The following is a 27,897-nucleotide window of genomic DNA, read 5'->3' as shown; positions in this document are numbered from 1 at the left end:
TCTCATTCTTGGAATTTTCATTTTGATTGTAAACCAGATGATCTCTGGCACTTTTCTCTTTTCTCATTTTTCAACCTCCAGGTTTACTTCCTCCCATTTCTTCTTGGCTCTAATAATAAAGTAGAAAAAATATTTCAGTTATTTTCTTCTTCAGCGTTTTTCAGGGTACCAAAAATTTGCATTTCTTTTGCTAATCAGTTACCATAAATCTAAAGACAAAACAAAAGCTTATTGTTCTAATTCATAATTCATAAATTTTCAGAATGCCATTCAAACTAATTCCACTTCTTTCTGAAGCTCGCTCGCTGTGATTTGAATTTAGATGGAGGGGTGGAGAGGAATGGAAATAATACTACAGTATGTAGAAGGCTGCACCATGGGGCACCCAGAATGAACAGAATGAATGTCCCCTCCTCTGGAGAAAGGCACCTCCAGTCACACCAGCTGTATGTCTATCAGAAAGGACAAGTGGCCTCAAGGAAAGGCTGACAATGACATCTCTAACTGCCTTTATCTCCTTTCCTTGATTCCTGCAGACACATTTTCCTCTTCTATTGCATTAGCCTTATAGCAGCCAACATTGTCCCAAAGACTCCTCTCACCCAGTTACACTTCTGAGGCCTTGGCTCCAGATATTCCTTAGAGGAGTAGACTAGTGGCTCTCTCTAGCAGTCCACCTGTCCCCTGGGAAACACTGAAATCTCTCCTTTGTGCCCTAGCAGGAAGTGCAGGGGAGGAAACACAAGCTACTCTTTCTCTCCCTATTCTGGTGATGACAACAACAACTGGAAAGGATAAGAGTTTAGGGGTGGGCTTCCCTGGTGGCGCAGTGGTTGAGAGTTCGCCTGCCGGTGCAGGGGACACGGGTTCGTGCCCCGGTCCGGGAAGATCCCACATGCTGCGGAGCAGCTGGGCCCGTGAGCCATGGCCGCTGAGCCTGTGCGTCCGGAGCCTGTGCTCCGCAACGGGAGAGGCCACAACAGTGAGAGGCCCGCGTACCGCAAAAAAAAAAAAAAAAAGAAAATTTGCATATAAACTTATTCCCATTCAGTGCTTTCTTAGCTACTTCACATGTATGTCAATCACATTCAGATTTGAAATTCTGAGGGTTTTTCTTCCTCCCCTACCTTCCTGCTGCTTATCCTAATTTCTAGGGTTGGGACTGGGGAGGATGGTTGCTGCTGTGTGACAGGTAGGAAAAGAATGTCCTCTCAACAATCTTGGGTTTCAACAAGGTCTGGGTCCCGTGCTGGTGAACAGTGGCCCAGATAACATAGTCTAAGGTTTCTCAGGCTTTAATGTGTATCCTAATCACCTGCGGATCTTGTTAAACTGCAGATAATGATTCAGTAGGTCTGAGATGGAGATTCCACACTCCTAACAAGCTCCCAGGTGATATCACTGCTGGTGGCCCCCAGACCATACTTCACATAACAGGGGTTTGATCAGTGGATGATGGCTTGGTTTCTAATCGACTTCCTGGCACAGCAAACAGTTGAGTTTCCAGCTGAGTCCTCCCCGGAATAGCACCCAACCACAAAGGCATCTTTTTGATGCTATCCCTTTAGGCCTAGCCAGAAGACTTTGTGTAGACCTGCTGGTCCTGTCTCCCAGGAACTCACTCTCACTTGAAACTCACAGGCTCTGTCTCCAGCCCTCTTGCGTTAGACGTGCCTCGTCCTCCCCACAACCCCACCACCAGATGGCGTTGAGAAACTCTCTCCAAAGCTTCCCCCCTAGATTGCATCTGGGAAGTACAATGCAGAGCCTCTTTATACTCAGATTCTTAAAAGTTCCAGAGGAATTCTATCATAGACCTTTCTAGCCCTGGGCCCTGGCATAGCTGGAGGTGGTGGGAGAAGGGGAGGAGGGAACTAGTACTGTGTAAGTGGCTTCACAGTTTCTGCTCTCCTGCTGTCTCAACATACCCTCCTCCTTACTCTTCAGATTGAAAGAAAAGAGCAGTTTCGTTGGCTCACACCCCCTGTCACATCCCTTTTCCTGTGGCATATGTGGATGGTACATGCTTCATACTCTCAAGTGACCCCTCCTTCCTCCAAATCCTTTAGTGATTCATGTTTCACTGTGTGGGATGGGAGGGGAGAAGGCTGCTGCAATACAAGAGTAGTCACTGGGACAGGGGCAGGGGGGTGAGAAGCACATCCTTTAATACTTCAAATAACATTCCACCCACAAGGAAACCGTGGGAGAAAAAGATGTGACTTGACAATTGGTAGTTTTATCTAGGATTTTCATTGCCTTTTCACCTCCTTCCCCCCAAAATTAAGTGCAACCCACATGAAGTGAAGAGGAAATATAATCAATTAAATAGTGCCACAGCAGAGTTTTCTTGCAGTACAATATGATTTGGGAAGAGATGGGAAAAAAGAAAACAACTGACTCCGGTATAAATATATATACAGGTCTGAATACTGCATCACAGTTATAGTCAAGAGTTTATAGGGAAATACTGCTTTAGAAGATCTTAGCTGTTTATTTTGGAAAGTGTACAGTTTCTAGTCTGGATGTGTTCTGATTCATTCTGGGAACCTCTCATCTAAGAGTTTATGGATTTCAGATGATTCTGAAAGTTCTAGGCTACTGATTTAGGTAGGAACTCCCTATCTAGGTCTTTTTCTGAGAGGTTCAGTTTTCCAAGAAATAACTGAAACCATTTTATCCTGTATGGTTTTCCAAACCCACTGAGCCAGCCCCAGAATAAGCTGGGAGAACACAACAAGCTTTTTAGTAGAAGAACCAGATCCCAAACCTGAGGCCGGATCTGCTACAGACCTTTACACTGAGGAGGTTCCTGGAATCCCTACACCCTCCCAGAGCACAGAGCACAAGGGGGAGACCATAGTCACTTTGAACCTCCCAGCCTGGAAACTAGGTCTTAGATGCCTTGTCAGCCAGCACCAGCCAATATGTGTCCATGGTGGATATAGTAGGGCTTTAATATTTTGCGTCAAAATATGCATTTATATACTGCTTTGTAGTTCAACAAAGAATGCATCTTATATTACATAACTGCTGAAACTGCTATGCTTCTAAGGAGAGAAATATATCAAAAGATTTCTGATAAAATAAAAATAGGCAAAGGAAAACACAATAAAAAAGTAAAATTAAATTGCTAGTAGAGAAGATAGCTACTAAACTCCAAGTAATTATGTTCAGGTATATGGTGAAAACTTTCTAAATTTTCTAAAATATGTTCCTTGAGCTTAAAAACTTGTCATTTATTTTCAGAATTGTATGATACATTAAAATCACTAGTAAATATTTACCTGAATATATCTTTTCAGTTTTTGAATATGTTTTTGAAAAAGGAATTCTTTTTTGCCAGGCTGAACCATTATATGATGTTGACATATATTTATCTGAGAGAAAAAGGAAACAGGAATTAAATATTTTATAATGTTAAAATCATATTCCAGGAGCATTTCAAAGTTATAAATATCTCAGAGGTGAAGCTATTCTCTAATAATTCATTTTACCATTTCAAGGCTAAGGCATCAGGGATACAAGTGAGCTTATTAAAACCATTTAAGTTATCAATGAACACGGTTATACATCTCTTAATTGACTGTTCAGTTCCTCAAATAAGGCTTGCTCCCACGAGGCTAAGCTAGAGAAGAGTATGATATGTGTATGTAATCAAAATGTTTCATTGCCTGGCTTTACCATGATTTTACATAAAATTCTGTTAACATTTGCAGAGCTAAAGAAAGGAAGGAAGGAAGGTAGGTAGGTAGGTAGGTGAGGCCACCTTAACACAAATCTAGACTGTGGCATCAAACTGTTCTGGTAGTTACTGTATTCTTCACAGCTAATCACTCACAGTAAAATTATAATAAAATTAATAATAAAATGTAGTAAATAAAATTAAAAGTCTGTTTCACTTAAGAATATCCTTATTTTTATATATAAATCCATACATCATTCCATTCTAAAACAAATAGAAGAAAATAATTTAAAAGCTAACTTCTATTTAAATTGTAAAAGGAGGACCTAAGAGAGACATAGAGTTTTCACTTATGTTTCAGAAAGTACACAACATTCAGAACTCTACTAACTAGACTGTGCACACAGGAAAACACAAACATGAAATTACAGGGAATTGAGTGACCTTTTGTTAAGTTGAGAAGACAAACCCAACTTTAAAAGAGCCAAATTCATCTGAGGGGAAAAAAAAAAGAGAGATTTGGTTCCCTCCTCCCTTGTGTCCTTGTACTTCCTGAGAAATACTATGACTTTGCCTATTACATGATGAAATGATTTAGAAGCGATCTGGGCATGGGTGGGAGAGATGAGAGGTTGTCAAAAATATTGCAGTTAACCCCCAAACTAACCCTTTCAGAAAGTAATCATGAAGGCCTAAAGAAAAACCACAGCACTAGACAGAAAGTGATAATTGAACAATGCAGTCAGTGGAACAAGAAAATGTCAACCATTCAAAAACAATCCTCAAGAGTGAAATAAAGTTATCCAGGGGGAACAAAGTGCAGTGCTCTGAGACAAAATTCTAGAGAGGGTCATGTCAAGCCATCTGCATCCAACATGTTTTCTCCAATATCCTTTAAATCACGTGCACTCCTGCACATGGACAAAAATCCTCTTACTAGTTTTCTAAGATGTTATGGTGGTGATGGCCTGGAAAAAGAAGGGGGTGGATAGCAATTAAGATTAGTTGGACCATCAGGAAATTCCATGGGAATGCAAACCACAGACATGAGTAAAGAGCCTATATAAGTGTAGAACTCCACCTGAACAGAGGTTGAATTTGGGTTCCTTGTTAACATCAACTTTATTGTAGGACCCATTTGTGGGCCTGCTGCGGGGAGGTGCATTCACTGAGACAGTTCTGACAGCATCTCTCTGACCATGGATATAGGAGGCATTCTCAGAGTTTCTGTTTTTATTATTGCGATGGTAACTCATTTTATTTTTGGGATTTGGAGACTGTACTGCTATAAAAGAAAGGGGGAAGAGAGTGAGGGATAAAACAAGCTGGTTTCACACCCGTAAATAACATATTGCACTTTAAATGTTTGATAGCACAATGGAAGATAATGTAAGCTAAAAGAACTAAGTTTATAAGAATTGGGCTGACATCTAAAATAAAATGTTGCATGACAATGACTTGTTTTTCTGCCAGAAAATATTATTTAATCTCTTTTCAAATTACAATTTAGGAATATCAAATACATAGACACTTTACCTCTCTGCATTTCTGGGCCAGGAAAGTTCTTTGGTTCATCATAAATCCATTTTCTTTTTTTCAGGCCTTTAAAATGAGGCTTCCTCACTGGCTGGACATCATTTACTTAAAGAAGATACAAAGTTTTACAGTTTTTAAAGAGACACTTTCATCTGAAAATTACTGTAGGTGATAATTACATATCTGTGCATTCACATGTCAAGCAAGAGAAAAAAATAAATGTACCACCCCAATACATTACTTTCTAGAACAAAGGGTGATTTAATTTTAAGTACCAAAAAAATCTATCTTGGAAATTGATTGATGAGAAAACTTTCAATAAGTAACATTCCTTTGGAGAAAAATGCTTTTCTCCAAAGGAATGTGTGGATCTTTTTAGGTTTAAAAGAACGTAAAATTACAATCCAAATATAATTATATATCTTATTATAATGTTATTTTTAAGTAGTTTTAGAATAGTTATTTTGAACATAACTTTTTAAGCCTAAACTACTTCTTCTGAAGAAGTTGCATTAGTGTAAAATACTTTAATGACTATTACCTTACTGTTTTAAGATCTTAAGAAGTTGGGGGTATAGATAGTTTGGTGAAACAAGCCTCAATAATCAGAATTTGTAAGTGCTAATATCACTAAGTTATTCACTTCTTGCTTGCATGTTTTTACATGGAAAATTTTATGTGCATGCTCAATTTTCCAGGAATTTCTAAGGTACATTTCTCCAGAGTATCTTAAAACGATCTAGTAAAGAGGAGCATTCTTTATTATTTCTCTGTGTGGAGATCCTAAACATTCGCAAGTAACTACTACACAGAGAAAATGAACATCAAATTCACTATGTAGATTACATTAGCTCTCTACAGTGGGCTGATAAATCTCTCTTTGCCCTAGCTCTCATCTTCAGCTTCAGCAGTAAACCTTCAGTGAAGCTCTGATTCACCACCTCCTCTCCAAACATCATGCTCTACCCTTACTCTCATGCTCCCACTCCTAGAACTTGGAAACCATATTTTTCACAAGTGTCACTAAACTAAGCTGCTCTGAGGTAAACCATCACAGTTCCCTTTGTTTCCCAGCTGGGGCTGAAGAATATTATAGGGGTTCAATAAATGAAATAAGGAAAAGGAAGGAAGGAGGGAGGGAAACAGGAAGTTTCATGAGTCTTAATTGTATCAAGAGAAGAAGCTCCAAGTACTAAATAGCAAGGAGAAGCCCAATCAAGAAAAATAATCTGAAACATAATAAAAATTTGTCAACGTATCCCAGCACGGGTTAAATTTAAAATGTACTAATGAAGCTTCAGAGAACAGAGTATATTATTAACTTTAATATCTAAATTAAACTAGTGGGAAAGTGTATAATTTACTAGGATCTACATCACAATTCATTGTCAATTAGAAGAATATTGTGTCTTTAATTCTTAATCCTGAATAGTTTTCAAACCATCCTTTTTTCTTTCCTTTTTAAAATTCTACTGCAAATAAGCAAAATAAATCCACGATAAGGCAAATATATCTAAGGCCAAAAAGTGATAGAGCTGATGTCTCACTTGAAGAAGGGTCCTCTCTGCACTTCACACTGATATTCTCAGTAGCATTTAATACATGCATTGTAGGTACTAGTCGGGTAGTTAGGGAACGCTTTGGATGAGGACTGTCCTTGTTATCTTTTAAAGCAAATTAAGAAAATAGAATGTCACTATTAGTAAAAAGAAGTGTTTCCATTGGTATTTCACTTTGCAAGCATTATATGATGGGCATACCTATTTAAAATATATATACGTATATTAATTTTTAGAACCCACCACTGAAATTCCCTAATTACCACATTGAGTCCCCCAAATTTGTCACTAACAAAACATTAAAAATTCAGAAATAACAGCCATTATCTTCAATATGTAAATTATATATTTGTGGCAATATTTTTAATACCTCTGTATAAAAAAATAAAATACAACAAAAGAAAAGGTTATCAATTTTACATCAAGTGTGCCCATTTAAACCAAGGATGAAGAAATATCTGTAACAGTCGTCATTTGTTCTAAGCTTTGGAGCAGGGCCATCCAATAGAGTTTTCTACAATGATGGAAACATTCTAAATCTGTGCTGTCTGAAATGATAGCCACTGGTCACATGTGGATATTGAGCACTTGTAATATGGCTGGTGCAACTGATGAGCTGAATTTTAAAATTTTATTTAATTTTAATTAACTTAAACAACCACACGTGAATGGTGGCTATGGTTATTAGTGTAGTTAGAGGTGTGTGTTTTTTGATGGATTGAGCAAAAGAGAGGAAACAAGATTTACATATAATTTTCCATAAGGAGAATTTGATCACAAGTGTCTTCCTGTTCTTGAGAATATTTATTTAATGGTGGGGAAAACAGTAAATGTAATTGGTTAATATTTAGATGGAGAACATGTGAAGTTCTCTAATTACAGGACAGCTGTACTGTCTGTGACTGAGAGAGCTGCCCAGCAGAGGTCCCAGCTGGGGGATTCTAAGCACAATAAAGGCAGCATAACACTATAGAGGGTGTATTTTATTATCATATCTCTGGATTATTCACAGACTATAATTAGTAATAATCATAAAGTGGGGAAGTCAGCGTGAGAATTGATACTCTTCTCAGTATATATATCTTCACAAAGCTTTCTAAGAAAATTCAATCACACTGAATATTGGAAGATGAAAAAAAAAAAACAACTAAAGAGGACTGGGTATTACCATTTAAGAGGACCAATAACTTTAGAGCTAGCAAGACTCCTAGAAATTATGTAGTCCAACAGGCTAATTTTTCAGATAAGGAAACTGAAGCTAAAAAAAAGATGAAGCCCCAAAGGCAAATAATTAGGGATAGAGCCAGGACTGGAAACTTAGGGCTTCTGACTCCTCTCTAGTGTATTTTGTGTATATTTTTATTTATAACCTTGCCTCTACAACAATAATGCTTTATATTTAACTTGTCTATACAAATTACAAATGGATCAAAATATAGACTGGCTCATTACCTTTAGCATTTGAACATTTCAACATCGTGATTTCTTTCTCTTCAGTTAAAGTTTCATTTTCATCTACTCCAGGAAATATGATCTTCTGTGGAATGTAGCAGTCACCTCCTATGACAATAACTTACTGTCAGTGGCAATGATGGCAGAAAATTGTACAAAACTATCTTTTAATACAGGATAATCCTCCCCTAAAATACCCCTTTTGCACAGTTTTATGTAAATACTTCTCAGTGATACCATCACCATCTCTATACATATCATATATGTTTCGATTAATACGTGTGTGTATATATATATATATATATATATATATACGTGTGTGTGAAAATACAGTATGTACACTTACAGATAATTGGAAGAAAATTCACACAGTCAACACAATTTTCCATATAACAATCTTTACCACACTTTAGAGATACTCAGAGTAAATATAATTTATCTTCCACACAATATCTTCAGATATATGAAAGCAGTTTTTATGTTCCTTAAAGATCTTCTATATTCCAGGATAAATATCCATAGTTGCTTTAAATATTACTTAAATACTTAATTTCAGATCCTTCACCATACAAGTTACCCTTTCTTAACATAAAATATTTGTTTCAAGGAACCTTGTTTAAAAATGATGCCCAACTTCCCTGGTGGCGCAGTGGTTGAGAGTCCGCCTGCCAATGCAGGGGACACGGGCTTGTGCCCCGGTCTGGGAAGATCCCACATGCCGCAGAACGGCTGGGCCCGTGAGCCATGGCCGCTGAGCCTGTGCATCCGGAGCCTGTGCTCCGCAACGGGAGAGGCCACAACAGTGAGAGGCCCTCATACCACAAAAAAAAAAAAAAAAAAAATGATGCCCAAATGTGAACTACCCTGTGAAGAAATCAGTGGAACTAGTATAATAATAGATGACATTTATGGAGCATCATTCTATAAGTTATACACTCTACTGAGTATTTTAAATGACTTATCACATTTAATTATTTTCCTATACTACTCCTAATAATTCAATGTAAGTTTACCTTAGCTATTCGGTAGCTGACACATGTTACTGAATTATATTGAAACCTTGTGGCCAACAAAAACATTTTTTTTTTCCCTCACAATATATATCATGTCAGGTCTTTCCCAACTTGAAGAGAACCTACCGGTAATGTCTTGGACTTAAATACAAGAGATTTTGTTTATCACAGTTTGAGTTTACCTTGTTAGATCTGGCCCATTGTTCCAGCATACTAACTTCCAGTCATCTGTAAATTTTATAAACGCGTCTCTATACATCTAGTCATTCAATTGTTTAAACGTAAAATCATTTATTCTACAAATATTTACGGAGTGCACATCATGTGCCAGACATTCTACTAGAGATTCGTCCAGAGCAATTTATTATACACAATTCCTGACCTCAAGGAGTTTATCCAAAGCCAATGAATAAAATGCTAAAAAGATGTTGATGAAACAAATCAGTTATGAGAGAGAAAATTCAGACTCATTTATTATATGGTGACATACTCAGAATCAATCAGTAATAAACTAATTCACCTCCATTTTCAAAAGCAGCAGTGTCAGTCCTTGCTTTCCTATCCAGTGATGCTTTTATCTCACCTTGCCTTTCAAATAGGCTGAATTTTGTTGGAACTGTCAGACTGTCCCCTAGGAAAAAAAAAAAATCACTCCAGGAACCATTAGGCGTTTACCTAAGTTTATTATAGAATTTATGATGACAGTAAAAAGCCTAAAAGTTAATGGAAATATTGTTTGCACAGTGATTTGATGAACAATAAATTTATAATTATACAAATTTTAAGCCAATTTATAATTAGGAGGAAAGCAGAAGGCAAGTTTATTTTCCTATGTGGATAATGTATCAAGTGGCGGTTAAAAAAGTTAAGCAATCTGACTCTATAGTGTATGTATATTTAGTTTATTTGATGTGCTTTTCATATAATGAATTTTGTAATATTTGTTTTGTTTTCATCTACTAACCATGAACAAAGTAAAAAGTATTAGGGTCAACTACTGATTAAAAAATGCTAATTATACTGATAATTAATTCTCACCATTTCCTTATACATCTCTAGGTAATTTTCTCTGAAAATAAAATATTAAAAGGAGAATAAAAGAGCTATGACAATATGATACAACTTGTGATTCTGGACTGGATTCTAAACCAGGGAAAAAACTTCATTTTGTTATAAAGGACATTGATGGCACAATTGGTGAAATTTTTTTTAAAAAGTCTTTAAATAATATTGAATCAGTAGTAATTTCCTGATATTGATATTTATACTGCATTTGGGTGAGAGTTATGTAGGGGCATCATGCCTGCAACTAACTCTCAAACAATTTGAAAAAAATAACAACAATGTGTGTGTTGAGAGAGAGAGGGAGAGAGAGTGAAAAATCAAATGTGTAAAATGCTAACATTTGGGGAAATCTGGGTAAAGGATATTCATTAGTTAACTGAAATTATTTAAAAATAAAAAGCTTTTTAAAACCATAATATAAAGCAAAAATGCATATAATTGTCTTTAAAATCTGCCATTTTTAATAGTCATTGCTAATGTGTATGTTGTTGTTTTGTTATTGTTTTTTCTTGTCTCCATAATTCAAGAAATCTGTCCTTCACTAGATGGCTCCCATTTATCAGCTAGGTCTCTTCGATTGTTCTACCATCTGATGGCATGTTGCTGCCACCTACTGCCATATGTTTAAATAGTTTGCCACACATATGTACTTGCAAGACAGGCACTCTACTTTTTATCCTATACTCATATTGATCCTGGGAGACTTTGCCAACTATCTCTTTTTTTTTTTTTTTTTAAAGAGGAGAAAAGAATTCAGATCTCTCCTACTCTTGCAAAACTTGTTTTTCAGCTCATCCCAGGGGCAAGAAATCTACTTAAACTCATGGAATCCATGGATTTTTTTCTCAGAGTTCCTTTCTTTTTTTTTTTTTGGAATTTTATTTAATTTATTTTTTTATACAGCAGATACTTATTAGTCATCAATTTTATACACATTAGTGTATACATGTCAATCCCAATCACCCGATTCAGCACACCACCACACACACCCATCCGCGGCTTCCCTCCCTTGGTGTCCATACGTTTGTTCTCTACATCTGTGTCTCAATTTCTGCCCTGCAAACTGGTTCATCTGTACCATTTTTCTAGGTTCCACATATATGCGTTAATATATGATTTTTGTTTTTCTCTTTCTGACTTACTTCACTCTGTATGACAGTCTCTAGATCCATCCACATCTCAACAAATGACCCAATATCATTCCTATTTATGGCTGAGTCATAATCCATTGTATATATGTACCACATCTTCTTTATCCATTTGTCTGTCAATGGGCATATAGGTTGCTTCCATGACCTGGCTATTGTAAAGAGTGCTGCAATGAACATTGGGGTGCATGTGTCTGTTTGAATTATGGTTTTCTCTGGGTATATGCCCAGTAGTGGGATTGCTGGATCATATGGTGATTCTATTTTTAGTGTTTTAAGGAACCTCCATACTGTTCTCCATAGTGGCTGTATCAATTTACATTCCCACCAACAGTGCAAGAGGGTTCCCTTTTCTCCACACCCTCTCCAGCATTTGTCGTTTGTAGATTTTCTGATGATGCCCATTCTAACGGGTGTGAGGTGATACCTCACTGTAGTTTTGATTTGCATTTCTCTAATAATTAGTGATGTTGAGCAGCTTTCATGTGCTTCTTGGCCATCTGTATGTCTTCTTTGGAGAAATGTCTATTTAGGTCTTCTGCCCATTTTTGGATTGGGTTGTTTGCTTTTTTAATATTGAGCTGCATGAGCTGTTTATATATTTGGAGATTAATCCTTTGTTGATTCGTTTGCAAATATTTTCTCCCATTCTGAGGGTTGTCTTTGTGTCTTGTTTATGGTTTCCTTTTCTGTGCAAAAGCTTTGAAGTTTCACTAGGTCTCATTTGTTTAGTTTTGTTTTTATTTCCATTACTCTAGGAGGTGGATCAAAAAAGATCTTGCTGTGATTTATGTCAGAGAGTGTTCTTCCTATGTTTTCCTCTAAGAGTTTTATAGTGTCCAGTCTAAGATTTAGGTCTCTAATCCATTTTGAGTTTATTTTTCTGTATGGTGTTAGGGAGTGTTCTAATTTCACTCTTTTACATGTAGCTGTCCAGTTTTCCCAGCACCACTTATTAAAGGGGCTGTCTTTTCTACATTGTATATTCTTGCCTCCTTTGTCATAGATTAGTTGACCATAGGTGCGTGAGTTTATCTCTGTGCTTTCTATTTGTTCCATTGATCTATGTTTCTGTTTTTGTGCCAGTACCATATTGTCTTGATTACTATAGCTTTGTAGTACAGTCTGAAGTCAGGGAGTCTGATTCCTCCAGCTCCGTTTTTTTCCCTCAAGACTGCTTTGGCTATTTGGGGTCTTTTGTGTCTCCATACAAATTTTAAGATTTTTTGGTTCTAGTTCTGTAAAAAATATCATTGGTAATTTGATAGGGATTGTACTGAATCTGTAGATTGCTTTCGGTAGTATAGTCATTTTCACAATATTGATTCTTCCAGTCCAAGAACATGGTACATCTCTATATCTGTTTGTATCATCTTTAATTTCTTTCATCAGTGTCTCATAGTTTTCTGCATACAGGTCTTTTGTCTCCCTAGGTAGGTTTATTCCTAGGTATTTTATTCTATTTGTTTCAGTGGTAAATGAGAGTGTTTCCTTAATTTCTCTGTCAGATTTTTCATCATTACTGTATAGGAATGCAAGAGATTTCTGTGCATTAATTTTGTATCCTGCTAATTTACTAAATTCATTGATTAGCTCTAGTAGTTTTCTGGTGGCGTTTTTAGGGCTCTATATGTATAGTATCATGTCATCTGCAAACAGTAACAGTTTTACTTCTTCTTTTCCAATTCATATTCCTTTTATTTCTTTTTCTTCTCTGAAAGCTGTGGCTAGGACTTCCAAAACTATGTTGAATAATAGTGGTGAGAGTGGAAATCCTTGTCTTGTTCCTGATCTTAGAGGAAAGACTTTCAGTTTTTCACCACTGAGAATGATGTTTGCTGTGGGTTTGTCATGTATGGCCTTTATTATGTTGAGGTAGGTTCCCTCTATGCCCACTTTCTGGAGAGTTTTTATCATAAACGGGTGTGGAATTTTGTCCAAAGCTTTTTCTGCATCTATTGAGATGATCATATGGTTTTTATTCTTCAGTTTGTTAATATGGTGTATCACATTGATTGATTTGCATATATTGAAGAATCCTTGCATCCCTGGGATAAATTCCACTTGATCATGGTGTATGATCCTTTTAATGTGTTGTTGGATTCTGTTTGCTAGTATTTTGTTGAGAATTTTTGCAGCTATATTCATCAGTGATATTGGTCTGTAATTTTCTTTTTTATAGTATCTTTGTCTGGTTCCGGTGTAAGGGTGATGGTGGCCTCATAGAATGAGTTTGGGAGTGTTCCTTCCTCTGCAATTTTTGGGAAGAGTTTGAGAAGGATGGGTGTTAGCTCTTCTCTAAATGTTTGATAGTATTCCCCTGTGAAGCCATCTGGTCCTGGACTTCTGTTTGTTGGAAGATTTTTAATCACAGTTTCAATATCATTACTTGTGATTGGTCTGTTCATGTTTTCTATTTCTTCCTGGTTCAGTCTTGGAAGGTTATAACTTTCTAAGAATTTGTCCATTTCTTCCAGGTTGTCCATTTTATTGGCATAGAGTTGCTTATAGTCGTCTCTTGGGATGCTTTGTATTTCTGCGGTGTCTGTTGTAACTTCTCTTTTTTCATTTCTAATTTTATTGATTTGAGTCCTCTCCCTCTTTTTCTTGATGAGTCTGGCTAATGGTTTATCAATTTTGTTTATCTTCTTAAAGAACCAGCTTTTAGTTTTATTGATCTTTGCTATTGTTTTCTTTGTGTCTATTTCATTGATTTCTGCTCTGATCTTTATGATTTCCTTACTTCTGCTAACTTTGAGTTTTGTATGCTCTACTTTCTCTACTTCCTTTAAGTGTAAGGTTAGATTGTTTACTTGAGATTTTTCTTGTTTCTTGAGGTAGGCTTGCATATCTATAACCGTCCCTCTTAGAACTGCTTTTGCTGCATCCCATAGGTGTTGGATAGTCCTGTTTTCATTGTCATTTGTTTCTAGGTATTTTTTGATTTCCTCTTTGATTTCTTCAGTGATATCTTGGTTATTTAGTAATGTATTGTTTGGCCTCCATGTGTTTGTGTTTTTTACATTTTTTCCCTGTAATTCATTTCTAATCTCATAGCGTGTGGTCAGAAAAGACACTTGATATGATTTCAATTTTCTTAAATTTACTGAGGCTTGATTTGTGACCCAAGATGTGATCCATCCTGGAGAATGTTCTGTGCGCACATGAGAAGAAAGTGTAATCTGCTGTTTTTGGATGGAATGTCCTATAAATATCATTAAGTCTATCTGGTGTATTGTGTCATTTAAAGCTTGTGTTTCCTTATTAATTTTCTGTCTGGATGATCTGTCCATTGGTGAAATGAGGTGTTTAAGTCCCCCACTATTATTGTGTTACTCTCGATTTCCTCTTTTATAGCTGTTAGCAGTTGCCGTATGTATTGAGGTGCTCCTATGTTGGGTGCATATATATCTATAATTGTTATATCTTCTCCTTGAATTGATCCCTTGATCATTATGTAGTGTCCTTCCTTGTCTCTTGTAACATTCTTTATTTTAAAGTCTATTTTATCTGATATGAATATTGCTACTCCAGCTTTCTTTTGGTTTCCATTTGCATGGCATATCTTTTTCCATCCCCTCACTTTCAGTCTGTATGTGTCCCTAGGTCTGAAGTGGGTCTCTTTTAGACAGCATATATATGGGTCTTGTTTTTGTATCCATTCAGCAAGCCTGTGTCTTTTGGTTGGAACATTAAATGTGAATTGAATCCATTCACATGTAAGGTAATTATCGATATGTATGTTCCTGTGACCATTTTCTTAATTTGGGGGGGGGTTGTTTTTGTAGGTCCTTTTCTTCTCTTGTGTTTCCCACTTAGAGAAGTTCCTTTAGCATTTGTTGTAGAGCTGGTTTGGTGGTGCTGAATTCTCTTAGCTTTTGCTTGTGTGTAAATCTTTTGATTTCTCCATGGAATCTGAATGAGATCCTTGCTGGGTAGAGTAATCTTGGTTGGAGGTTCTTCCCTTTCATCACTTTCAGTATATCAAGCCACTCTCTTCTGGCTTGTAGAGTTTCTGCTGAGAAATCAGCTGTTAACCTTATGGGAGTTCCCTTATATGTTATTTGTTGTTTTTCCGTTGCTACTTTCAATAATTTTTCTTTGTCTTAATTTTTGCCAGTTTGATTACTATGTGTCTCAGCGTGTTTCTCCTTGGGTTTATCCTGTATGGGACTCTCTGCACTTCCTGGTCTTGGGTGGCTATTTCCTTTCCCATGTTAGGGAAGTTTTCGACTATAATCTCTTCAAATATTTTTTCTGGTTCTTTCTCTCTCTCTTCTCCTCCTGGGACCCCTATAATGTGAATGTTGTTGCGTTTAATGCTGTCCCAGAGGTCTCTTAGACTGTCTTCATTTCTTTTCATTCTTTTTTCTTTACTCTGTTGCACAGCATTGAATTCCACCATTCTGTCTTCCAGGTCACTTATCCGTTCTTCTGCCTCAGTTATTCTGCTATTGATTCCTTCTAATGTAGTTTTCATTTCAGTTATTGCACTGTTCATCTCTGTTTGTTTGTTCTTTAATTCTTCTAAGTCTTTGTTAAACATTTCTTGCATCTTCTCGATCTTTGCCTTCATTCTTTTTCCGAGGTCCTGGATCATCTTCACTATCATTATTCTGAATTCTTTTTCTGGAAGGTTACCTATCTCTACTTCATTTAGTTGTTTTGCTGGGGTTTTATCTTGTTCCTTCATCTGGTACATAGCCATCTGCCTTTTCATCTTGTCTACCTTTCTGTGAATGTGGTTTTGTTCCACAGGCTGCAGGATTGTAATTCTTCTGGCTTCTCATGAGTTCCTTGTTTTATATGCAGAAAATAACGTTCTTCTTATCTTGCCTTCAAGGGCAAGATGTTCACCAACAGAAAAGTCAGATTCACCAGAACATAAGGTCCATAAAAGGCACAGCTTTGGAATTATTCCCCTGCTTTGCCCTTGAAATTGGCTGGTACACAGGAGGCACTCATTCAATGAACAAACACCCTTGTTCTGCTGCTAACGTTGTTCTATGATCTCCCTTTTGTCCTTCTAGGGCTAAGTTGTCCCTTCTACTTATAAAGAAAAATCTACACCTGTTTCACAGGGAGATTTATTTTCATAGCCAAATAAAATGGTAAAACCAAATTATTTACAGAATTATTGCATGGGGTGTGTAGTGCTACCATGTGTTTATTAAGTCTATTCATTCTGTGGTTCCTCTGGAAATACAATTACATTAATAGCAGCTTTTCATATTAAATTTAGGTCATCCAATAAAATCACTTCCTTCTCACTCTCAATTCTGATGTATTATCATTTGCCTTCAGTGCATACTTTACTAAATAATTCACAGCCTATCATACCAAGTACCTCTTATTCATCACCTTGAAATGCTTCCTTTTCATTCCTTACCTTCCTGCAATTCACTTCCATTTTCCAAAGGCTTTTCTAACTCTTTTTCCACTGTAGAGGCTATGCTTTTAGATGATAAAATATCTGGAGGAGTATGAAATCTGTAGTATTCACCTAATCTCCCACAAGAAAATTAACAGTTAGTGTACGTCTCACATCAAATATTAGAAAATCCACAAATGTTTGATTCCTTACCAGATTTATAACACATCTCCTTTATTGCTCTTTTTTCTTCAATTTCTTCAGGAGTTTTTGTCCATAAACTAGAAGCATCTATAGGATATATATGTTTTTTAAGTTAAATTGTCCCAAAACCAAATAATCTGAAAATGTATAAACCACAATGAAACATCCCATACACTGTTCTCATGAATGGATTACTGTTTTAAAAAACATTTAAAATCAATAATTTGCACATTGTCAAATGTTTCTCATTGCTATATTTTACATTTTAGAAATAATCAGTCAAGAGGAAGGAAATGACTATACATTATGTGTCTTGAGATGAGAAGCTGCAGGTACAGATTCACATTTGAGATCATCTTTGTTTGCTTGCTTGCTTGCTTGTTTGTTTGGAGAAGGAAGATGTAAGTATGGGAGACCCAGAGCTACAGAAGAAAAGGACACATCTTCTTCCTCCTCTTCTTCCTCAAAGTTAGTTTTTAAAATTAAAGGATGGTGAATGGGTTGCAATATATCCTCCTGAGGTTTCAGGGGCTCCCAACTCTGGGACAGAGGTGCAATTCCCTCCTGAGTTTGTTTCTGTAGTAAAATACCTACAGAAAATATGTCACATTTCAATTTTTCAATGTGCCCACATCCTGTGTCTCCATGGAAAGACATATTCCAGGGTAGAGACAGACTGAGAGTTTATTTTTCCACATGCCTATCTTGTTTGTACATACTTATTGGCACTGCAGGGCTGTGATGATATGGGAGGAATAGCATGGGCTACACTGCAAAAGACCTGGGTTCTAACCTTGTTTATACTTTGGCAAGGATTACCTGGGATAATGCAGATGATAGTGCTTTATAAATTATAAACTACTCTATTGATCTCTATAACTTGAAGGAATAAATGTGAGACAGATGGATATAATAATGTAATAGATTGACACTCATGTATATCAATGTTAAGTTATATATAAATAATAAAGGTTATATAAATCAATGTTATCAATATTAAGTTATATAAAAGTAAAACAGGTTATTAGTATACCTACAAGCAACTGTGCATATTTAAACATGAGATCTGTCTTCTAGCCATCATACAACAAAAAACTTCCAATCCAAATGATAAGCATATGTGTACACATAGAACAAATTAGAACATAATGAATTTAATATACTTAATAAAATGAAAGCTATTTTCTCACCCAAATCTGCCTTATATATTATATTATACACTTCTAATAGTTAAATATGTAGAAAATACCATGAGGTTTTTGAATGTGCACTGTAAATCTGAGAAAAGGCTTACTAACCATTTTGTTCATCTTCTTCCTCCTCTTCTTCCTCAAAGTTTGTTTTTAAAACTAAGGGATGGTGAATGGGTCGTGATATATTCTCCTGAGGTTTCAGAGGTTCCTGACTCTGGGTTGGGGGTGGAATGCCTTCCTGAGTTTCTTTCTGCGGTGTGATATCTATAGAGGAAATGCAACATTTCAGTCTTTTCAAGATACACGTTTTGGTGCATGTTCAATGATCAACTGTTGTCCTCCTGATTAACTGCATATTTGTTAAAAGGTGTCTCTTCTTATTTCTGGAAAGGTTATTGAACTAACTTGCAAAAAAATATCAACATTTTGCTGGTAAGGTGTGGAAAATATCCTAATTCATAGACTTTAGATAGTAATTATAACCATGACTTGGTATATATCATACTTTGATATAAATACAAAGTGATCATAAGCATTACTGTATTCTTACATTACATCCGTGGGATAAGAATAACTTAACTAATCACATTACAATAATTTAACAAAGGCAAACTCATATAAGACATAGCTTATAATGGCAGAGTATATGTGTTCAAAAGAGGAAAAAATCCAATGGCTGGGGCTTCCCTGGTGGCGCAGTGGTTGGGGGTCCGCCTGCCGATGCGGGGGACACGGCTTCGTGCCCCGGTCCGGGAGGATCCCGCATGCCGCGGGGTGGCTGGGCCCGTGAGCCATGGCCGCTGGGCCTGCGCGTCCGGAGCCTGTGCTCCGCAACGGGAGAGGCCGCAGCGGTGGGAGGACCGCGTACCGCAAAAAAAAAAAAATCCAATGGCTGGGGGTTGATAACTTCAAAATGAGAATAATACTTTCAGATTCCTCTATTGACTCACATGGGTCAGATTGACCAAAGCTCTAGGTCATATTTAAATGTTCTGTAACCTTCAAAACTAACCAGCAAAAAAAAAAAAAAAACAAAAAACAAAAAACAAAAAAAACTAACCAGCAAATAATAGAAAAAGCCAGTGAACACATGTATATTCTATCATTACTTATTCAATTCTCTTGGTTTTTCAAACCAATAGTTATCAAATTTGGCTAATTATCAGAATCAAATTAAAAATTATTCAAATCATCTTTTGGGTCTCTGTTTTTCAAATTTCTGATTCAGCAGGTCTAAATTAAAGCCTAGAAATATGATACTATTTTTAAATGCCTCAGATAATTACAAAATCAGTCAAGTTTGGAAACCATGGCCCCGAATCAATGATCATCTAGGTGGGGTCCTGGGTCATGGGAAGGCTTTCAGTGGGTTTGCCATCCCAATAATTTGAAAGCAATCTATCGTATTCCAGATCCTTAATTTCCACATCCATTTTCACCCTAAAATTAGTTTGCCTGAGAGCAAGCCTCAGTTCACAGTAGCGTTTTCTCCACTTTACAAAATAAAGCTCTACTTTACCCATGCCAAAATTTTCTATAACACATTGCCCGAAAAAGAAATCCTCCTTTACTGATTAATCAAACCACCATGAACTCATAGGGCTTTTTCCATTACCTTGACTTATACACATTTCTACCAGCAGAAAATCATTTTGTGATAGGCAGAATAATGTTCTCCCAAAGATGTCCAAGTCTTAATCGCTGAAGCCTGTGTATACATTAGGTTATACAGGAAAGAGGAATTAAGGCTGCTAATCAGCTGACCTCAGAATTGGCAGATTATCCTTTATAATTCAGGTGGGCCTTTGAAAGTAAAAGAGAGATGCAGAGGAAAAGAGCCAGGAAAAGAAGTGTGACAGTGGAAGCTAAGTCAGAGTGATACAGTGTCAGAATGGATACATTGCTGACTCCGAGGTGGAGGAAGGGGGACATGAACAAAGGAATACTGAAGACCTCTAGAAACTTGAAAAGGCAAGGCAACAGATTCTCTCCCAGAAATCTCCGAAGGAATGCAGCCCTGGAGACCACCTTAATTTTAATTCAGAGAGATCTCATCAAATTCCTAAACTAGAACTACAAGACAATAAACTTGAGTTGTTGAAGTCACTTAGTTAAGGGTAAATTGTTACAACAGTAACAGAAAATGAATACACGGGGTATTAGAAAAAAGTCCTATCTGGTTGGAATGTTCTGAATTCAAATGCTTAATAGAGTATGTTGCTAGTTAAGAATTTTTGTTGAAAAATTTTGCTTGCTCCATTTCTAGACTATTGTGAAAGAATATGTCACTCTTGAAAAAAAGTCTTGTGGTGTCAATGAAAAGAGAGCACTAGTAAGAAACTGTGAAGGAAAAACATGGCTTTTAACAGAACTTTTTAGCTATTCTCAATACATATTCCCAAGACTTGTCATTAGCTTCAAAGAAAAGCTTCACTGAACATTCAAAACAATACAAGTTAAAATCACATTTTATAAAAGCTTTATTGAGATATAATTCACATACTATACGATTCCTCATTTAAATGTATAATTCAATGTTTTTTAGTATATTCAGGGAGATGTGCAACCATCACCATGATCAGTTTTAGGATATTTGATCACCCCAAAAAAGGAAACCCATACCAGTTAGCAGTTACTCTTCATGTCCACCCAATGTCCCCAGTCTTACACAAGCACTAGTGTACTTTCTGTTTCTATGGATTTACCTATTCTGGATATTTCATATAAATGGAATTATACAATATGTGGTTCTTATACATGACTCCTTCCACTTACCGCAGTGTTTTTTATAGCCAAATTATATTTCACTGTATGCATATACCACAATTTATCCATTCATCACATGATGGACACTTCTGTTATTTCCACTTTTTTTGGTTGTTATAAATAATGTTGATATGAATATTGTTGTGCAAGTTTTTGAGAGGACATATCTCTTAGGTATATACTTAGGAGTGAATAAGTAGGACATATAGTGACTCTATGTTTGATCTTTTGAGGAACTGCCAGACTGTTTTCCAAAGCAATTGCACCATTTACATTCCTACCTGAAATGTATGAAGATTCCAATTTCTCTACATCCTCGTCAACTCTTATTATCTTTTTGATTAAACTATTCTAGTAGATGTGAGTGGCATCTCACTGTAGTTTTGATTTACATTTATCTAATGGTTAATGATGATGAGCATCTTTTCATGAGCTTATTAGCCATTTGTATATCTTTGAGAAATGTCTATTCAGAGTCTTTGTCCATTTTGTAATGGGATTGTCTTTATATTATTGAGTTGTAAGAGCTCTTTTTATATTCTAGATGTGTCTCTTATCAGATGAAAGATTTGCAAATATTTTCTCCCATTCTTAGGTTGTCTTTTCATTTTCTTGATGGTATTCTTGAAACACAAAAGTTTATAATTTTGATGAAATCCAATTCATTTTTTTCATTGATTGCTTGTTTTTCTGGTGTCATAACTGAGAGGGGTTTGAGTAACCTACAGTTTCTTATAAGAATTTTATAATTTTAGCGCATATTTAGGTCTTTGGTCTGTTTTGAGTTAATTTTTGTAGAGTATAAAGAAGTCTAATTTTTTTTTTATGGCTATCCAGTTTTCTTAGCACCATTTGTTGAGAATACTTTCTTTCCCCCATTGAATGGTCTATGCACCCTTTTCAAAAATCAATTGACCAGAAATTGATTTATGGAAAGGTTTAGTTCTGGTCTCTCAATTTTATCTCATTGATCTACATATTGATTTTTATGCCAGTACCAGATGGTCTTGATTACTAGTTTTGTAGTAATTTTTACATTTCAAAATCAGTAAGTATGAGTTCTACACTTTTCTACATGTTTCTACAACATTAAAAAGGTGAGATGATTTATTTTCCCGGTTTTGGTTAATATGAACCTTGGTAGGTAAATGTCCCTGGAAATATTTTAGGAAATATTAGGTCTACAAAAGATCAAATTATACCTTCTGAGGTACTGAAATATTTTTAGAATGAACAGATGATGCAGTAGGTTCAACACATAATCCAAATGAGCTTTGTAGTTTCCTCCAGTCTGGAAATTGAATCCTATTTCCTAGAGCACAGACATCTGTCTGGGCAGAGAAAAAATATTTACCTTCTTAACATGAATAAATACTTTTCTGAACTTCCTGGGATAGAATTAGCCACTATGTGAAAGGTAGTACTATGTACCTATGTTTCGTGGTTGGGATTCATCAGTAAACAAAATAAAGATTCCTACTCTTACGGAATGTTCATTCTATAGGGAGGAATCAGACAACAAACAATAGATGTAGTGAAGAAATAAATTATATTTTATCTGAGAAAATAAGGGAAATGGCAAAAGAAAGCAGAGCAAGGCCAGGAAGAATGTGTAGGGAGGAAGTGGGAAGGCTGCCACATTTCAAACAGAGTATTCAGGGTAGACCTCATTAACAGATGATATTTGAGTAAGGCCTTGAAGAGGTAAAGGAGTTTACCATAAAGCTGTTGAGAGAAGGGCGTTTCATGCAAAGCCCTTGAAGCAGGAGCCTACTAGCAAGGAGAAGCAGGGAAACTGGTATGGTTGGAGCAGAGTGAGCAAGTAGAACAGCTGCAGGAGATAAATTCAGAGAGGAAACAGGGCACCACATCAAGTACAGTCATTTAGGCCTTTGTCAGGACTCTGATTTTACTCTGAATGAAATGAAAACCAATTGGAGGGGTGATGTCTGATTTATGCATAAGATTATCACTGACTGTGCTTTGAACAGACATAGAGAGGGACAAGAGTTGAAATAGGAAAACCATTTAAGCTATTGCAGTAATCCAGTCCAGAAATGATGTCGGTGTTTTGGCCCAAGGTGGGAATAGTAGAAATAGTGAGAAAAGTCAGATTTTGGATATATTAAATACAGTAGAGTTAACAGGATTTCTGTATGGATTGGATGTGGGATATGAGAGAAACAGAGTTTGAGGATGATTCAGTTGACCTGAAGGATAGAAGGATAGAACTGCCATTAAACCAAGATAGAAAGCCCATGGATATAGCAGGTTTGGGGATATAGGAGTAAAATTGTGAGTTGAGTTTTGAATGTGTTAAGTGGGAAATATCTACTCAAGTTAAGAGCCCAAGTGAAAAGTTGAATATAAGGATCTTTGAAGTTCAAGAGAGAGGGCTGGAATAGATATGTAAATTTAGGAGTAATTTACATGTGGCTCATAATCAAAGGCATGAGACTGGATGAGATTACCAAGGGCGTAGGCAGAGAAGAAAAGAGAACCAAGAACTAACTCCTAGAACATACCACATGTAAGAGGATGGGGAAAAGAGGAAAAACCAGTGAGGGAGAGCAAAAACAGAATACTAGGTAGATAGGAGTAAAACAAAGAGGTACAGGGTCTTGGAAGCTAGATAAGGAAATTATATCAATGAGGGAGGAGTGATCAAGTCTGTCAAATGCTGCTAATGGTTCCAGTTATGGAAGGACTGAAAATTGACCACTGGATTTAATAATTTGTATATCAATGGTGAAAGAGGCTGAAAAGGATGATTTACATGGGATTAAGAGAGAATGGGTGGGGAGGATTTGATAATACCAAGTCAAGGATAACTATTTTGAGAAATGCTACAAAGAGAAAGAAAAAAATGGGGTGGTAGCTTGTAAGAGGATGGATTAAGACAAAGGAGACACTTTTTCCTCAGTTCAAGTTTAATAGAAACTACAAAAGATCAAAAGTGACACCCTACCACTGTACACATCAGTTGGCCTGTCCCATAATACAGCCCAGGCCATTTCCTCCAGAGGAAGAAAGGCTGGCAATTAGGATTTAGAGTATAACTGAGAGAATGACTGAGATGGGGAAGGGTAAGCTCAGTGGAGGAATTGAGTTCGAGGAACTGAGAGGCTGGGGTGGTAGATCATATACTTACATATTGGAATCACCAAGAATTGACGCAGGAGTACAGTTAGACTGACTATGAGCCAGGAGTTCATACTTCTGGAAAATGGGGAGGAAGGATGTGGACAGATGTAGACAAAAGCAAAAAGAACAGCAATGCCGAGGGGGGATAATGGCATGAGATACAAACTGGAAGGTTTTAAGGAGAAGTGAGAGAGAACAATCTGAAATTGGCAATAGGACCCAAGGAAACCTTCTACCTCATCTCCAGATCAAGTGGTACTTGAGAACTGGGGATAAAAACAGCCACCATTTGGAGAGGGCTGCTGGAGAAGGAGTGGGGAGTGACGCTTACATTCGACTATGAAGACGAAGGGAAAGTTCAGGGAAGAAGTTGAAAAAGAATTCTGCTGATAATGAAGTTTGGGGAGGAGTGGATGAAAGGGGCCAGATAGGGAGAGGAGTGAGTCATTTGAAAGATGGGGGTTCTGATATTGACTGATGTGAAATAATAGAAAATACATTGGTCTCTGCCCCCAGTTCCTGGCACAGAGTTCCTAAAACCTTCGTGATTTCCGAAGTAAAAAGAGCACTGGGAACATCTTTTGTTCTAATATTTGGCCTTTGACCCTGGTTCCTGACACAGAACTCCAAAATCCCTTAGAGTTTCCTCAGTGATGGGAGTGTCCTTTGTTCTAATGAGGTGACTCTGGGTGGGTTCCTGGTAGCTTCATGAGTAGGGTTTGTCACCAGAAAGACCAAGCCAGCATTAGAAGCTTGGAACTCTCAGCCCTGCCCCCATGTCCAGGAAGGGGAGAGGGGCTAGAGGTTGGTTTAATAATCAATCATGCTTACCTGATGAAGCCTCCATAAACATCCCAAAAGTATAGAATTCAGAGAGCTTCCAGCTTGATGAACACATCCACGTACTGGACGGTGGCACACCCCAACTCCACAGGGACAGAAGTTCCTGTGCTCAGGCCCTTCCAGACCTCACCTTATGTGCCTCTTCATCTGGTTGTTCATCTGTGTGATGAACATCTTCTATTACAGTAGAGGATGCCATCCTCTATGGCATCGTCTGTTACAATAAACTGGTAAAGATAAGGAAGCGTTTCCCTGAGTTCTTTGAGCTGTCTAGCAAATTATTTAATCCAGGGAGAGAGATCATGGAAACCTCCAATTTGTACCCAAGTTAGACAGAGGCTGTGGGTAACCTAGGGACCTTCTACTTGCAATTAATATGAAAAGTGTAAGATAATCTTTGGGGATACAGCCATTAATCTGTGGGGTGTGTGCTAACTCTGGTTAGTGTCACAATTGAATTAAATTATAGGACACCCAGCTAATGTCACAGAGAATTGATTGGTGTGGGAAAAAACCCACTTGTATGGTGTCAGAAGTGTTGTGAGTATGGTACTAGTGTGCAAATAAAGGAGAAACACGCAGGAGTATTTTTTTCCCCCTAGGGAAACTGACATAAACAGGAATAAAGGGCAGAATAAAATTAGTCCTGGTGAATTCAAAACACATAAGTGGATTTGTTCCCTGTAGACAGATGAAAGGAGGTTTGAGGAAGTAGGGTATTAGCAGCCTATGAAGCCTGCTTATCCCCTCTCATGATGGAGGTAGAATGGCTAGGGGAAGGATTTGGTCCCAGTGCATGGATCTGGTTTTGACCCTATTGAGAGAGGGGAAACCTTATTCCAAAGTCAGGAGCAGTTTTGACACATGTTGAAGAAATTGAGACTTCCAGAAAAGCTAGAATTTATTTTTGACGTCCAGATTCTATGCCTAATAAATGAGAATAATAAAATGTATCCCTACAGAACTTAGCCCAGGGCATGTCTTATAGTGGGGAGCCCAATAACTGTTACACAGACACTCTACCTTTCCTTTGCCCAGAGATGGAGTCTTTGTTTTCCTCTAGTCCTAAAAGAATTAGTTTGAAAGATAGCAATTTTATCCATAGACCTTTAGGAAGCAAACTATTACACTAGATATAGGGAATTTAGTACAATGTCCTCATGAAATAAAATCACACTAGATGTAAAACAATGGGATCAAGTTAACCACTTAGTAAGTGTAATAACTTTCATCCCAGTAGGTTACCTTCAGTAGTTATCTATCTATCCCCATCCATCTATCCATACATCCAATTTTATTGAGCATCTGTGCTCCAGACATTGTGCAAAGCATTGGTAAGGAAACTAGTTATGGTCCCCATCCTTGTGATGTTTACAGTCTAGTGAAGAAAAACATTGATCAAGGTACCACATGTATAATGAATGCTATGAGATCAGAGTTTTCCAGAAGACTATAACAAAGAAACATAATTTTTAGTCATTCATTTGCCAAGGATTATCTGAAGCCACGTTTTCAAATCCAAAGGACTGATATTCTGTAAACTCATTCCTAGAATAATTCCATCGTAAGAAATATGGTGACCACAGCAGGAGAGTGGCATAGCTATAGCATCAGGGAAACCTGACAATCCCAACTTCTTAAGCAAGGTTCTTGCCATTCACTGTTATAGGGCGTGGTGTCTTCCCTATCCCCTTCCCAGAACCTAGTTTAAGGTTCATCACATAGTAGAAGCTCAGTGTCATTTAGCTGGATTGAAGTATGCCACTTACTCTGCAACAATGGGATTGCATTTTATCCACAAATGAAGTCTTAGGAAGAACCACGCATCTAGCTGTTCTTCTAGAAGCAGAAGTGTGCAAACCAGAGCATGCCCTTGCTCTCCCCACCTATGAGGTAAGGGCACAATGGTGAGGCCAGTTGTGCGATGATTTGCTGAGACAGTTCCTCTCTACCTAGTGAGGTCAGTAGTCCTCTCACTTTTCAGATGAATAAATCCACTTTAGAAACACAGAGAAAGTTTGACTTGCTCTTTGTTCACTACATTTTTGTTGGCTACTTGATGGCTCATTCTAAGCTTCATCTCATGATTCTTGATAGAATCATCCCAAATCATTCAGTGGCTGTTAAACTGCATTACTCACCTTTCATACTTTATTTAACGTGTCATTCTATGCTGCTACTCCAAAACCAGATTATAATATGGTATATCCATGTTATTCAAAAAAAATACTCACTGCTACTTGGTGGCAAAAATAATCCATTGATATTTCGAGGTTTGCTGTGATAAAAGATACAACTGATCTTCACACAACCAAGAGGCTGAGTTTCCCAGAAGCATGAAATGCTGCAGTTTTGCTAGACAAAGGAGGTGGGGGAAATGTAATGATCAGATGCCATATTCACAATAAATACAATGTGCTACAACACAACACAATGTGACAAAAACTACTGCAATTGCCGATTTAAGATCTCGTGTGTTTCTAGGCTTTGAGTGTTTCTAAGCTTTGCTATTTAAAAGATGCAACGGATTTCCTAAAATATACTTGCCCATTTCTTTAAGAATTTAAATTGAGCAAAGTGCAAAATGCCTAAAATTAAGTAATGGAAGGAAAAATCATTTCTTCTCAATTGTGTTGTAAGAGTATAGTTCAGTATTATCGAAGGGAGATGCTTTTAACAAACATGATGATGCTGAGTAATTCTACCTGCATTTCCATGTGTCTAAATCTGCAAAGTGGATCTAAACATTTTCCTTCTCTCCATAATGAGCACACAGTGTCACTGCCAAGGGCCTCTTCACAGTGTCGGAATCGGCACTGGGAACCCTAAAAGGAAAAAGTAAACAGTGTAGAAAACTCAATATATGAATGTTAGTGTTTAACAACAGATTACTAATCAACTAAAGAAAATATGAGGAG

General features: G+C 37.0%; 1 protein-coding gene across 1 annotated transcript; it reads right to left on the bottom strand.

Annotated features, from left to right (window-relative positions):
- On the bottom strand, positions 1-27,696 carry C11H12orf50 (chromosome 11 C12orf50 homolog). Its single transcript, XM_060165660.1, has 12 exons — positions 27,685-27,696; positions 27,214-27,334; positions 18,332-18,490; positions 17,043-17,120; positions 16,848-16,961; positions 9,766-9,876; positions 8,233-8,340; positions 6,769-6,885; positions 5,222-5,326; positions 4,767-4,970; positions 3,288-3,380; positions 1-109 (listed from the first exon to the last, which is right to left on the bottom strand). The coding sequence occupies exons 1-12, from the start codon at positions 27,694-27,696 to the stop codon at positions 84-86; spliced, it is 1,248 nt and encodes a 415-aa protein (XP_060021643.1). The 3' UTR covers positions 1-83.
- Between the last annotated feature and the right edge of the window lie 201 nt (positions 27,697-27,897).

Source organism: Lagenorhynchus albirostris, chromosome 11 (genome assembly GCF_949774975.1).
Source record: "Lagenorhynchus albirostris chromosome 11, mLagAlb1.1, whole genome shotgun sequence".
Lineage (NCBI taxonomy): Eukaryota > Metazoa > Chordata > Mammalia > Artiodactyla > Delphinidae > Lagenorhynchus > Lagenorhynchus albirostris.
The sequence above is the reverse complement of the archived record's forward strand: the minus strand, read 5'-3'. Positions and strand labels throughout refer to the sequence as shown.

What these genes read in the sequence shown, in the direction of transcription:
- C11H12orf50 (XM_060165660.1), bottom strand. An exon ending in CAGAGAGGACCCTTCTTCAA is followed by an intron (nt 5,327 to 6,768) that starts GTGAGACATCAG and finishes ATCTTCTTTAAG; the next exon opens with TAAATGATGTCCAGCCAGTG. An exon ending in CAAATTCAACCTCTGTTCAG is followed by an intron (nt 3,381 to 4,766) that starts GTGGAGTTCTAC and finishes TTTTTCTCTCAG; the next exon opens with ATAAATATATGTCAACATCA.